Source organism: Harpia harpyja, chromosome W, assembly GCF_026419915.1.
Source record: "Harpia harpyja isolate bHarHar1 chromosome W, bHarHar1 primary haplotype, whole genome shotgun sequence".
In the NCBI taxonomy this organism is placed as follows: Eukaryota; Metazoa; Chordata; class Aves; order Accipitriformes; family Accipitridae; genus Harpia; species Harpia harpyja.
The window spans coordinates 33,515,111-33,529,308 of NC_068968.1; the positions used below are offsets into that span (position 1 = coordinate 33,515,111).

The following is a 14,198-nucleotide window of genomic DNA, read 5'->3' on the forward strand; positions in this document are numbered from 1 at the left end:
TTCTGTATGTTGCATAACAGCTCCTTTCTCTCTCAGTAAAGATCTGCCACTTCTGGCAAATGTTTTCCTTTTGTCTATTTACATGTAAATAACGTTGAACCTGCAACATGACACTATCTATTGTAACATACATTTTGCAAGGGAGCACAACAGTGAAAAGAAGTTAGTCTTAAAATCTATTTTATACAAGTGTTCTGTTGTACAACTCAAGTGCTAAGTTTATCTCAGCATTTCTGTTTATCCTTGTACTGTATCACTGAGGCAATTTAAAAGTACTTTTAGAAAACAGAGTACCTGACTTGTTTTTCCACACATGGCACATAATGCATATTGACCTCCCTCCCCCATTAAGGTATAGCACACATGCGCTACAAGAAAAAAACCCACCTAATAAGGTTATTGTGTTGCACATCCTTCAGAGAGCCACATGTGCTTGACAGAGGGGCTTTCTCTTTTGTCTGGTGAAGGTCTGGTGAGTCCAATGGGGGAGTGGAATTCGTAATGGTGATCTTCTCGGTCACTTCCATCATATGAACTGCTACAGCTGCTCAAACTGTCAACAGGAGATCTCCCCACCGCATGGCGCATATGCTGTGGGTATCTTGAGAATGTGTCGGCACGGTCTCTAGGAGGAGAAACAGGTTCTGACTTGATGTTAAGGCTTTGAGTAGAAGGCAGGGAGATATTTGTACTCTGAGATAAATGAGCGCTAGTGCAAGCTCTGTAGGAGGAAAGGAAACCCAGTTACAGACTGAGGAGGCATGGAGCCCCTGGAAATGCACAAACACACAAAACATCGGTGTAAAGGCTCATGCAGTACTGGTGGATGCTGAGAGAACGAGGACTGTTTACTAGGAAGTATTGTGAAAAAAAATCAGAGAGATGAAAACATCACAACAGACATGGTTCTCTTGAGTGGCTCTGGGATATGCCTTGGGATTGAAAGTAAGTCTTTCTCTTTCGTTCTCTCATAACAAATAACATATCAACATATTTGTCATAACAAATTTTGGAAGCTGAGCCTTTGCACTGTTGGAACCACCTGTAGGTTTCTTTATAACTAATGCTTGTGTGTGTGTATGCACTGGCTGAGACAGGGAAGGCATGGACTTTCTGCTGGGATTAATTTGATTAGTTCAAATGCACCAAACATTTTTATCAGTGTTCATTTTGACATGCAACTTTAAATGCAAACTGTATAACAAAAATTTGGGCTCTGTACATGTTATACCTTTTGGAATGCAGTTAAATTTACTGGTCCTTGGATTAACATTAATAAAATACCACAGACGAGTAAGGATTTAGATATGATTTTATGGTATAAATGTATGAATTCATAATTCACACCAGAATTTTTATGAATAAGCTACCAAAGAGAAGCTGAAAAGTAGTGGAAGGTATCAGAAGAGTATATTGATTTGCATGTAGGAGAACCCAACTCAGAGGATGTTGCAAACATCAAGAGAAACTGTTGCTCTAAAACTTTTTAAAAGATGAGCTATATGCCTATTCTAAGTTAATTTTCTTTTTGTGGGCAGGTTATGGCAGAAGAAAGCTGAAGTAGGTGGGGAGGAGAGTGAATATTGAGAATGCATTTTATGTCTAAGGGAGAAAATGAGATCACTTGCATGTGATGAATGCTTTGTACAGAAGCACCACCTACTGGTAAAATCTGACTTTTCTTTTTATTATTAAAATGCAGTTCTCAATATGCAATTCCCATTATGTTCATGGACATTGTTCCAGTTCAGAGACCATTTACTAGTCTGAAGTTAGTGCCTAATCCCAAACACGCAGTTTCAAGGTTTCTAATAGTGAGTATTTATACAGGGAGAGACTGAAGGTAATAGGGGCAATAGGCCACAGAAGATTTTAAAACCAAAGGAGTGTACAGACATTTTTACAGCAAACAGAAGACATTTTGGGATTTGGAAGTATGTTTTAAACATGTAGGAGCAACTGTTAAGTTTAGATGTGGTCATTTCCATTTATTGAAATATTCCACTTTTTCTGATACCTCATTGACTAAGTTGAGCTTTACTTAGGCAACATCTACTATAACTTTCAGCAAAGGCAAAATGTTTTATTTTCTTTTGACACATTTATACTTGAAACTATAGGGCTTCACTACTGAATGATATCAACTGCTTTTATCACTACTTATTGCAATGTTAAATAACAGATGGATCTTGTTAGACAACAGAGAAAACAAGATGTTCTATCTCCAATTGTTTCTTACCCTTCATTCCTATAAAGGCAAGTTTGTAAAAATTTACAGCAATCCCTTTCATAAGTCACAGAGTTAGTGATTAATAGCCCTCACTGTAGCAAGTGTAGGTATTTTTTTTAGGCAAACAGGACATTTTTTGCTTTTGTAACTATTAAATAAACTGTATTGGGTCTGGCTGAGATGGAGTTAATTCTCCCCATAGCAGCCCTCATAGTGCTGTGCTCTGTATTGGTAGCTAGAAAGGTGTTGATAACACACCAATGTTTTGGCTACCACTGAGCAGTGCTCCCACAGCATCAAGGCTGTCTCTCCAACCACCCCACCCCCCCAAAGGCCAGTAGGCTGGGAGTGGGTGAGAGGTTGGGAGGGGACATAGCCAGGACAGCTGACCCAAACTCACCAAAGGGATATTCCATACCATATGACATCATGCTCAGCAACAAAAGCTAGGAGAAAGGAGGAGAAGGGGGGGCATTCGTTATTAAGGCATTTGTCTTCCAAAGCAACTGCTACGCATACTGAGGCCCTACTTCCAGGAAGTGGCTGGACATTGCCTGATGATGGGAAATAGAGAATATTTTGTTTGTTTCCTTTGCTTCCATGCGCGGCCTTTGCTTTTCTTTATTGAACTGCTTTTATCTCGACCCACGAGTTTTTAATTTTATTTTCTCCCCCTGTCCAGCTGAGGAGGGGGCAGTGATAGAGCAGCTTGGTGGGCACCCAGCAGGCAGCCAAGGTCAGCCCACCACATAAACACATATACTGTAAATATAAAACTTGGTCATGTCAATTTACTGAAATATTCTACTCTTTTCCTGAAAACTTGTTGAAAAGAATCCAACAAGAATAAAAAAATACGTTCCTGGGCTTTCTTTTGCTTTTCATTTCCAGTGATGTTATTTTTCAGTTGTTTAGGAGATGCTAGGAGTCATGTGAAAAAACAGGCTGGCAGATTTTAGATGACAAACCTATAGCTAAATTTGAAAGTCCCTTAATACAGGATGGTGGAGTCTGGGGATTTGTTTTAGAAATGTTTGATAGAAGTGAAGATCAGGTTCAAGACCACCTGAGGAACCTGAATATACACAAGTCCATGGGACCTGATGAGATGTGTCCTAGGGTCCTAAGAGAATTGGCTGATGTAGTTGCCAAGCCACTCTCCATCATATTTGAAAACTCAGGCTAAGTCCCCAGTGACTGGAGAAAAGGGAATAACACATCCATTTTTAAAAAGGGTAAAAAGGAGGACCCTGGGAAATACTGACCAGTCAGCCTCACCTCTGTGCCCGGTAAGATCATGGAGCAAATCATCCTGGAAGACATGTTGAAACATGTGGAAGACAGGGAGGTGCAGGAGGTAGAAATAAATGGACGCCTGTAAAGTTGAAAGCAGATGACAGATGACCCTTTATTGCTAAAACACACACATATTTATAATCACATATTCTGCAAAGTCACTGTACATGCGCACAAGCATAGAATATGATTGGTTATACCATCAGTGTACACGCGCATAAACATAAGGCATAATTGGTTATACCAACTAAAACATGCGAAACTTGTCTCAGTCTAATTGGTCAAGATAAACTGCCGAATTGAGGTTCTTTGTGCCAAGTTCCCTTTATCGTGGAATGCGCACTTGTGTTCTTCTAATTGGCTTTATTATCATCTTTCTTCTTTTTTTTGTCTTCTTGTTTATTCTGTTCAAGGTCTTCTAAAGGCGTCTGGAATGCTCTTGCGACCGTTAGCTAAATATGTTCCCACAGGGAGGTGATTAGAGACAGCCAACATGGCTTCACCAAGGGCAAATTGTACCTGACTAATCTGGTAGCCTTCTACAATGGAGTGACTGCATCAGTGGACAAGGGAAGAGCTACGGATGTCATCTACCTGGACTTCTGTAAGGCTTTGAAATGGTCCCACACAACATTCTTGCCTCTAAATTGGAGAGATATGGGTTTGATGGATGGACTAATCAGTGGATAAGGAATTGGCTGGATGGCTGCGTCCAAAGAGTTACAGTCAATGGCTCAATGTCCAAGTGGAAACCAGTAACGAGTGGTGTCCCTCAAGGGTCAGTACTGGGACCAATTCTATTTAATATCTTCATCAGTGACATATAGACACTGGGATTGAGTGCACCCTGAGCAAGTTTGCAGATGACACCAAGTTGAGTGGTACAGTTGAGTCACTAGAGGGAAGGGATGCCATCCAGAGGGATCTTGACAGGCTTGAGGAATGGGCCCACTCAAACTTCATGAAGTTCAACAAGGCCACGTGCAAGGTCCTGCACGTGGGTCAGGGCAATCCCCAGTATCAACACAGACTGAGAGCAGCCCTGGAGCAGGACTTGGGGGTACTGGTGGATGAAAAAGTGAATATGAGCCGGCAATGTGTACTTGCAGCTCAGAAAACCAATCCTATCCTGGGCTGCATCAAAAGAAGCATAGCCAGCAGGTTGAGGGAAGTGATTCTCCCCCTCTACTCCACTCTCGTGAGACCCCACCTGGAGTACTGCATCCAGCTCTGGGGTCCCCAGCATAAGAAAGACATGGACCTGCTCGAGTGGGTCCAGAGGAAGGCCATGAAGATGATCAGGGGGCTGGAGTGCCTCCCCTATGAGGACAGGTTGAGAGAGTTGGGTTTGTTTAGCCTGGAGAAGAGAAGGCTCCTGGGAGACCTTATTGCAGCCTTCTAATACTGAAAGGGGGCTTATAAGAAAGATGGAGAGAGACTTTTTACCAGTGCCTGTAGTGACAGGACAAGGGGCAACTGTTTTAAACTGAAAGAGGGTAGATTTAGATTGGATATAAGGAAGACATTTTTTACGATGAGGGTGGTGAGACACTGGAACAGGTTGCCCAGAGAAGTTGTGGCTGCCCCATCACTGGAAGTGTTCAAGGTCAGGTTAGACAGGTTTTCTGAGCAACCTGATCTAGTAGTGAAAGATGTCCCTGCCCATGGCAGGGGGGTTGGAACTAGATGACCTTTAAAGGTCTCTTCCAACCCAAACCATTCTATGATTCTATATGAGAAGATGATGTCACTTTGCACAGCTGGGGAGACTTAAAAACCCATGCTAGTTAAAAAACCTACACATATTCATTCAAATTTGTAAACATGGAACAAACTTGACTGTTACATGCATACTATTCTGTTACAGCCCCCAAAGGAATAAATCTGAAGAGATAAGCTACATTTTCCAAGAAATACAGCAAGTATTGTTACACTGCCATGTTACTTTTTTTAATAGTGTTTCAGAAGCGAGTATGAGAATGCATTTATATAGACACTTTAGATTCCTTGTGATTCTTCACAGGAGTTATGTAAATGAGTGGCATACAAGTTTGTGGCAGTCAAAAATATTACAGATTGATCTGAATTTTGAACACTTTTAAAATTGAAAAAAAACATTTTCGCAGATCAGGACTACAATTTTGAGGTTTAAAACAATAAAAATATTAAAACAACTGATAAAATTATCATTCAAATTTTTCTTTTAAATATTTTTTTACTAAAACTATTTCAGAAATTTAATAGGTGCTTTTGGTGATGATAATGTACATTATTTGGTTAAAAATCTTCTGAAACATTTTTACTAGAATATCATAGAAGCTAATATGGCCAATTACAAGGGAAACATACTGTAACACATAGGTGTGAATGGCAAAAGAATACATACTTGGGTGCATGTATTGGATTTGTGTGGCAAGGTTTTGGTAGTGGGGGGGGTTACAGGGGTGGCTTCTGTGAGAAGCTGCTAGAAGCTTCCCCTATGTCTGACGGAGCCAATGCCAGCCAGCTCCAAGAGGGACCCGCCGCTGGCCAAGGCCGAGCCAATCAGTGATAGTGGTAGTGCCTCTGTGATAACATATTTAAGAAGGGAAAAAAAGTTGTGGCAGCACAGAAATTGCAGCTGGAGAGAGGAGTGAGAACATGTAAGAGAAACAACCCTGCAGACACCAAGGTCAGTGAAGAAGGAGGGGGAGGAGGTGCTCCAGGCGCCGGAGGAGACATTCCCCTGCAGCCCGTGGTGAAGACCATGGTGAGGCAGGCTGTCCCCCTGCAGCCCGTGGAGGACCCTACGCTGGAGCAGGTGGATGCGCCCAAAGGACACTGTGACCCCATGGGAAGCCTGTGCTGGAGCAAGCTCCTGGCAGGACCTGTGACCCCCATGGAGAGAGGATCCCATGCTGAAGCAGGTTTTCTGGCAGGACTTGTGATCCCATGGGGGACCCACACTGGAGCAATGTGCTCCTGAAGGACTGCACCCTGTGGAAGGGACCCATGCTGGAGCAGGGGAAGAGTGTGAGGAGTCCTCCCTGTGAGGAGGAAGGAGCGGCAGAGATAACGTGAGATGAACTGACCGTAACCCCCATTCCCTGTCCCCCTGTGCCGCTGGGGGGGGATAGGTAGAGAATCCGGGAGTGAAGCTGTGCCTGGGAAGAAGGGAGGGGTGGGGGGAAGGTGTTTTAAGATTTGGTTTTATTTCTCATTACCCTACTGTGGTTTGATTGGCAATAAATTAAATTAATTTTCCCCAGGTTGAATCTGTTTTGCCTGTGATGGTAATTGGTGAGTGATCTCTCCCTGTCCTTATCTTGACCCACGAGCCTTTTGTTATATTTTCTCTCCCCTGTCCAGCTGAGGAGGGGGAGTGGTAGAGCGGCTTTGGCGGGCACCTGGACTCCAGCCGGGGTCAACCCACCACAGTGCAGTATTTAGTCTTGTATTCTAAACAGAGGATTGACCTCTACTTAGAATGGAAGCTTTCTATGTTATAGAAAATGAGAATTCTTTTTGCTACTAAATGATTTCTTTGTGTGTGCAAGTGTGGAAATGGCTGTTTATGTATCTGTATGTAACAATGTATATTTTACACAGTTGTTTCATATAAATATGCAGTTTTGGTCCAGGCATATATTATATTCATAATTTGAATCCTACGCTGAGTTCACTGAAAACCGAATAGAAAGAAGTCTATTGAAGGAAGGAAGAGCCTCACATATATCTTTTCTTTTAAGCCCACAATTGTTTCTCTAATTTACCTTACCTCCTCACTTCAGATAAACTTTTTGTTCATAAATGTATATAAGGAAACAGTGAAAATTCACTGTAAAATTTAGTTATGTCTGTAACTAGGAGAACTGGATATTTTTGACTTGCTAGCAATTCTTTTTCTTTCAGGTAAAAGCAAAGTATTTTTTTCATATTTTTGATCAAAGCAGTATAACAATTTTTGTGTCACGATATTTTGATTAGCTTTCACAGTTTAAAGGTTTATACTTTTAAAGGGAATTTCTAAACAAAGAATAATTGGAAATGGAATCACTGGAACATCTTATTTACAATAGTGGCATAAGAAAAAAGGCTCAGTCTGAAATATTTTAGGCTTTAATTCAAAACAAGGAAGTTGGCAGAACTGATACAAATTCACAAAACATGATGTTACTACGTCTAATTTTTTCAGTTAAAAGAATTCAGTGGAAAATATTTGTCCACTTCCAGTTATGCCTACTAACCAAAATTAATCATTGCTAATTAATCAGCTTGCAAGATAAAAATCACAGAACAAGTCAAAAGCATGTATGAATTTGGGCAAATCTTTCATTCAGTTGGGCAGAAGTTTGGAGAAACTTCTCGTATGTAAATAATTATCTATATTGAAGATTCTTGAGATGAAATACTGTGACTGAGTTTGCACTTATATTTTATGAAAGCTAAACTTTCACCTGTGGATGACACTTAAGGCAGAGAAGATCCTCTCTTAGACTGATAAATATGGATGAAAGAGAGTGGTTTCTATGTAATGGACTTGTGCCTAAAGAATTTATATCGTTTATTTCAAAGTTAGGAATGGAATCCCCTCCTGGTTAACAGTGATTAACTTCTGATAGACTATTTGGTCCATGTTAAATAAGTGGCAACCTTCTCTGTAGATGACATTGCAACAATATTCAGACAAAAATCTCTTAAGTTTTGGGAGGGATACATTTTGATTTTTAATGGGATTAATGTGTATTTTTTCCAGATGTAGACCCAGTCAAAAGACTGTGAAAGTAATATTTTTTCTTTTTAATCTAAAATGTTAAAATGCTTTAATGTCACAATCATATCAAAACAGACTCTACATTGTTATGTTACAAGGCCAGGTTGGATGGGGCATTGAGCAACCTGGTCTAGTGGAAGGTGTCCCTGCCCATGGTGGGGGTTGGAACTAGATGATCTTTAAGGTCCCTTCCAACCCAAACCATTCTATGATTCTATGATTGTTATCCTATTCACCAGGCTCAGCAAAAGGCCAAAAGCTGTACAGACATGGAAAGTGAACTACTCTCATATGGTCAGGTATTTTCCCTCAGGCCCACTGGCACTAGTATGGTTGCTAATTGCAGAGCCAACATGGAGAGTTAGAGTTAGATTGCAGAAATCTTCTACTCTTATCTGAAAGATGGTTCTGACAGTGCTGCTGAAATTGTTGGGGACTTATCTGGAGCAAGCTAATATGTCAATTACTAACCACATTCTTCTGCCATGAAGCTATAGGCTCCAGTGAAAAACAAAAAAACCTGCTGGAGAATTGGGATACCTCTCCCAGTAACTTCTGTTCTTTCTTAGGCACTCATGAATCTTTACAGATTACTGTTTATCAACAAACATCTCCCATATTCCACAGCTTTCCAGTATGTGGACTCACTCAGCTAGCATTCCCACAGCATAGGGATTTGGGAAGGTCAAACCCTTTCTAGATCTATTTTCTCAAATATCTAGGGATGACTAGAGTTTTGTGTGATTGTCTATTTTTCTGCAAATTCTAGCTCAGCTGATGTGGACTGGCTATGTTCTGTGTACTTTCAAGTTGTTGTGGTTTAACCCCAGCCAGCAACTAAGCACCATGCAGCCACTCACTCACTCCCCCCACCCAGTGGGATGGGGGAGAAAAATCGGGAAAAGAAGTAAAACTCGTGGGTTGAGATAAGAACAGTTTAATAGAACAGAAAAGAAGAAACTAATAATGATAACACTAATAAAATGACAACAGTAATAATAAAAGCATTGGAATGTACAAGTGATGCACAGTGCAATTGCTCACCACCCGCTGATCGACACCCAGTTAATCCCCGAGCGGCGATCCCCCGCCCCCGCTCCCCCCAGTTTATACACTAGATGTGACGTCACATGGTATGGAATACCCCTTTGGCCACTTTGGGTCAGCTGCCCTGGCTGTGTCCCCTCCCAACTTCTTGTGCCCCTCCAGCCTTCTTGCTGGCTGGGCATGAGAAGCTGAAAAATCCTTGACTTTAGTCTAAACATGACTTAGCAACAACTGAAAACATCAGTGTTATCAACATTCTTCTCATACTGAACTCAAAACATAGCACTGTACCAGCTACTAGGAAGACAATTAACTCTATCCCAGCTGAAACCAGGACAAAGTTTTTTAAGTAATCCAGAATTTAGAATAGGTGCTTTTGTATATAGAACTCAGCAATTAAAATAAGGAAATGCTTATGATTTCCTGCACACATAAAAGACTTCTACAGAACTGTCAGTGAAGCAGCTTTCATGGCTGAACTCATTTACAAATCACTGAAAGAATAATAATGAGTAGCAACTCAGAATGTATTCCACCAGCCACAGCTATTACACTTCGACTTCTGTGATAAGAATCAGAAACAGATAATGATGTATGACATATCTGAAAAAGCACATAGTTAGTTTAGGATTTAATTTATACTTTTTTTTTTTGTTGTTACCCAAATAGCCTTATTACATTATTTGATACACCACTGAAAACCATCAGATTATTGTGAAGTTATACATTGATATTTAACATGTGAGTTTTTTATTTATTTGACACTTTATGTCTTTAGTTGTATAGCTAGCCTGAATGTTGACCCAGAAACAGTGCAAACCTCAAAAGGAAATAAAAGAAGAATTAGAAAGTTATTAAGACTACTGTTTCTAACACAGCAACTATTTAATTGTATGTTTTTATGTAGTTAGTATCTATATATGCTTATTTATATAGAAGTGGGGTTCAAAAAGTGTATGTGTCCTCTAAAACATTTGTATAACTGTCCTTTAAAAATCCAAACCATTTATGCATGGTAATGAACTTACAGTAAGTTACAAAGTGTGGTCAGAAAAATTAGAAGGAGAATTCTGATGTTTTATAGTATTAAATACTTTCAGGTTATGGCAACTGTCTTGTAAAAAAATTAGTGCATGTGCACAATACCTCTTTCTGAAAAAAAAATGTTTAATTTTCTAGTGCTTGTGAATTAAAATTATACTCAAATATACTCCAGTTGCTTTCAGCTTGTACTTTTACAATGAAAACTTTCAAAATTCAAACATGTCTGGCCATACCTTAGGTTAAGTGTGGAGTGTTGGTGAATTCTTAGGATCTTACTCAATAGAAACTGCAGATAGTAGGATTTTTGAAAAATCATACTCTTAAAGTTTATTTGAATTAGCCAATAGGTTAATTTTTCAATAACTCATTAGGTGATTTCCTTGTGTGAATTTTCACACTTTAAAAAATACTGAAATAACTTAGCAGTATGCTTCACCAATCTTGAAGAATTATCTTGAAAGTAGCCACTAGAGGGCTGTCCTCCTCAACATAGGCAAATCACAATAGGTTTTATGGGCTGCCGGGTTCTTAGGCCTAATTATGTCATTTGCTTGTATAAAACATTTTGAAAGAAATTAAATTTGTATGTCACAGCTGATCAGATGGGAGTATATGATTATTATAGAAGGTTAAGGCTTAATCTAAGGTCAAATCATTATGTCACTGATTAAAAATAATTAGAAATTTTTCAAGTTTATTGTAAAAGTTTGTGCTATAGTAACTGCAAATAAAAGGAATAAAGGGCAAAATAAAGCAACAGTGTTTAGTTTTGTCTTTAGTGGTGAAAGAAAATACTATTTAAAGAAATAAAGAGCAAAACATGAGCAGTAATCTTTACTACTGAGAAAATGTCAGGGACAGAGAATATTTTATTTTAGCTACCTGAAAAGCTTTTCATGAAATAGAGCTGTTATATACAGTAAATATTTGCTGATATGTTACCTTGATATATTCCAGATTTGAGATTATTGGGGATACGGAAGTCACTGTAGAACGATATGATAGTTTAAAGTAAACACTGCTTACCCTAAGTGACTGACGGCAGATGGTGGTATATTATGTAGGTGTTGCTGTTGCCAGCCAGTCACAGAACCAAGATGAAGAGCATTGGCTTTGTTAAACCTAGAGAGATATGATATATCTGCATTACTCAGAGAATATTCTAGATTTGAAAACAGAAAAGACAATAATTAAAAGAGAATTAAGGAGGAAGGAATTAAACAATAACTAGCATCATAATTATCATAATTTGCACATCACTTAATATGCCTTTTAATTTAAATTACACCAATCATATTAAGTTGCACTAGGAAAAACAGACTCTCCTCTTCAGTCAACTCATTAATTTAGGAGCAAATAATGCACTAATAATTATTTTGTAATTTACCAGGGCTTTTCTGGATCTGAAAGATCTAAAGTATTCTTAGCCTGTATAGCGATCATAACTATATATGCATTTTCACGGAGCCAAAGACTTGAAAAACATCATAGTATTTCATTTATGATCTTCCTCACAGAACCTAGTAAGCAGCCTGTGTCTGAACAATGCATATCTTCTCTAAAAGCATCTGATACATATACTAATGTTTTATACAGTAGTAATGTGCATGGGAACTGGAAAGCATGTCTTGAGGCTTCATTTCTAGTCCCTTCTAGGTAACTACATAATAGCCCACAAACTTACTTATTGAACTCCATTTTGAAACCAGTGAAACCGCTTGCTCCCACTGCCCTTATGACTTTAAGAAGGTGCATTCAAGACCTAGGTGAAATTATATGTTGCATTAAGAGGATTAAGAAGTCTCTTTTAAGTTACATTTATTAAAGCCAATGAAAGAAAGCTATCCAAGCAGTTTTCCATTCAAACAAAATATCTATTTTAAAATAGATGTCTCGTCAGTGAGAGATACAGAATAAGTAAATGAAGTGTGAAAGCATATCAGCTATGAATTTTTCAGTTTAGCCCAGCAATCATTAGCTGATTCATTACTACCGAGACAGGCATTTATCAGCATTTTGTTCCCTCCCCCACCTTTTACATCTTGCATTGATACTTACCAGTACCATATGTTGTTGAGATGGCTGATGGGTATCCTCCCATCCCTTGCCCTGGTAAAGTAGGAGTTGCTATGGAAACTACTGGAGTAGCCAATGACTGAGCAGACTGGGAGTTATTTATCCTCTGATTCTTTTAAAGTAAAATAAACATATTATTGACTAGCTTTAAGTTAGTTAAGTGTATTAGCTTTCTGGGTATGCTTTGTGCATAAGAAATACAAGCTGATACAAATTTCTAGAAAATAATCATTTAACATGTGGCTTTCATGAACTCTGTCAACTTTATCATTTACAGTCCTTTAAGAGACTAGTTGTCACCATAGTAACCCATTACATCAGTATCTCCTGGGTAACTGAACTAGTAACAAGTAAGATTGCTTTTATTGTGGGTAGAAAAACAGACTGTATGAAAAACTGATGAAATATTGTGAGAGACTGAAAGAGTTAATGTCTCAAACATTGTGGTGGGGCAAGTTCTGCTTAAAGACAAACCCTGCACAGCAAGGAACCAAGATGAAAAGCCCATCAGCTCAGACATCAGCAACAGGAGGGGGAGGGCATGCTGGAGGGTGGGCAGCTCCCTGTTCTGATAAGCTATTCTGATACAAAGATCAAACAATGGCCACATCTGCAGGGAAGGAGAAGTTACTCCCCAAATGACCCCCCAGCCTAAAGGCTCACAAACTGATCATTAGCCTGACGAGTTCAGGTGCCCACCCAAAGGAGGGGCAAGGATGATAAAAGGACACCAACTGAAGCCCCAGGTGCGCAAGCCCCAGGTGCGCAAGCCCACTGGGACTGGACCCCTAGGCTGACTGGACCCCTAGACTGACTGAACCAATGCTGGACCCAAGACCGGTGAAATCTTTCTCTCTTCCTTTCTCTCTTCCTTTCTCTCTCTCTGTCTTCTTCTCTCTTTCCTTTTCCTTTTCCACAATCCCTACACCTCATCCGTTTCAAGATTGTCGTGGTTTAACCCCAGCCAGCAACTAAACACCACGCAGCCGCTCACTCACTCCCCCCCACCCAGTGGGATGGGTGAGAAAATCAGGAAAAGAAGCAAAACCCGTGGGTTGAGATAAGAACGGTTTAATAGAACAGAAAAAGAAGAAACTAATAATGATAATGATAACACTAATAAAATGACAACAGCAATAATGAAAGGATTGGAATGTACAAATGATGCGCAGTGCAATTGCTCACCACCCACCGACCGACACCCCGCCAGTCCCCGAGCGGCCAATCCCTGCCCCCACTTCCCCGTTCCTATACTAGATGGGACGTCACATGGTATGGAATACCCCGTTGGCCACTTTGGGTCAGGTGCCCTGGCTGTGTCCTGTGCCAACTTCTTGTGCCCCTCCAGCTTTCTCACTGGCTGGGCATGAGAAGCTGAAAAATCCTTGACATTAGTCTAAACACTACTGAGCAACGACTGAAAACATCAGTGTTATCAACATTCTTCACATACTGAACTCAAAACACAGCACTGTACCAGCTACTAGGAAGACAGTTAACTCTATCCCAGCTGAAACCAGGACAAAGATATAAACCAAGTCTGAGACTAAGAGTGGATCCAGCCGCCCCTGGGCCCTTCTCTGAGGAGGAGTCTAGAAAGCAAGGGGGTCTGCTCTGAACCTCGTGACTCAACAGGAGGGATCTCCTTATTCCCTGAATTGATGTATATGGTTACCCTGGGTTACACGGTTTACAGAAGTAGTCTTATGCCAATTCCTGTTGTGAGAAACCCTGCCACCTACTACCACGCCT

At 40.0% G+C, this 14,198-nt stretch overlaps 1 protein-coding gene across 2 annotated transcripts in view; it reads right to left on the bottom strand.

Moving 5' to 3' along the window:
• Positions 1–340: 340 nt before the first annotated feature.
• Positions 341–14,198, bottom strand: part of LOC128136248 (myocyte-specific enhancer factor 2C-like) — an 84,574-nt gene continuing 70,716 nt past the window's right edge. Inside the window, exons 8-10 of one of the 2 annotated variants that reach the window (XM_052775510.1) lie at positions 12,429–12,558; positions 11,397–11,532; positions 341–625 (exon numbers count right to left, since the gene is read on the bottom strand). In XM_052775510.1, the coding sequence (XP_052631470.1) occupies positions 397–625; positions 11,397–11,532; positions 12,429–12,558 (495 nt within the window). In that variant the 3' untranslated portion in view covers positions 341–396. Of the gene's footprint in view, positions 722–11,396; positions 11,533–12,428; positions 12,559–14,198 lie in introns of both variants that reach the window. The other variant, XM_052775509.1, reaches the window with a different exon arrangement.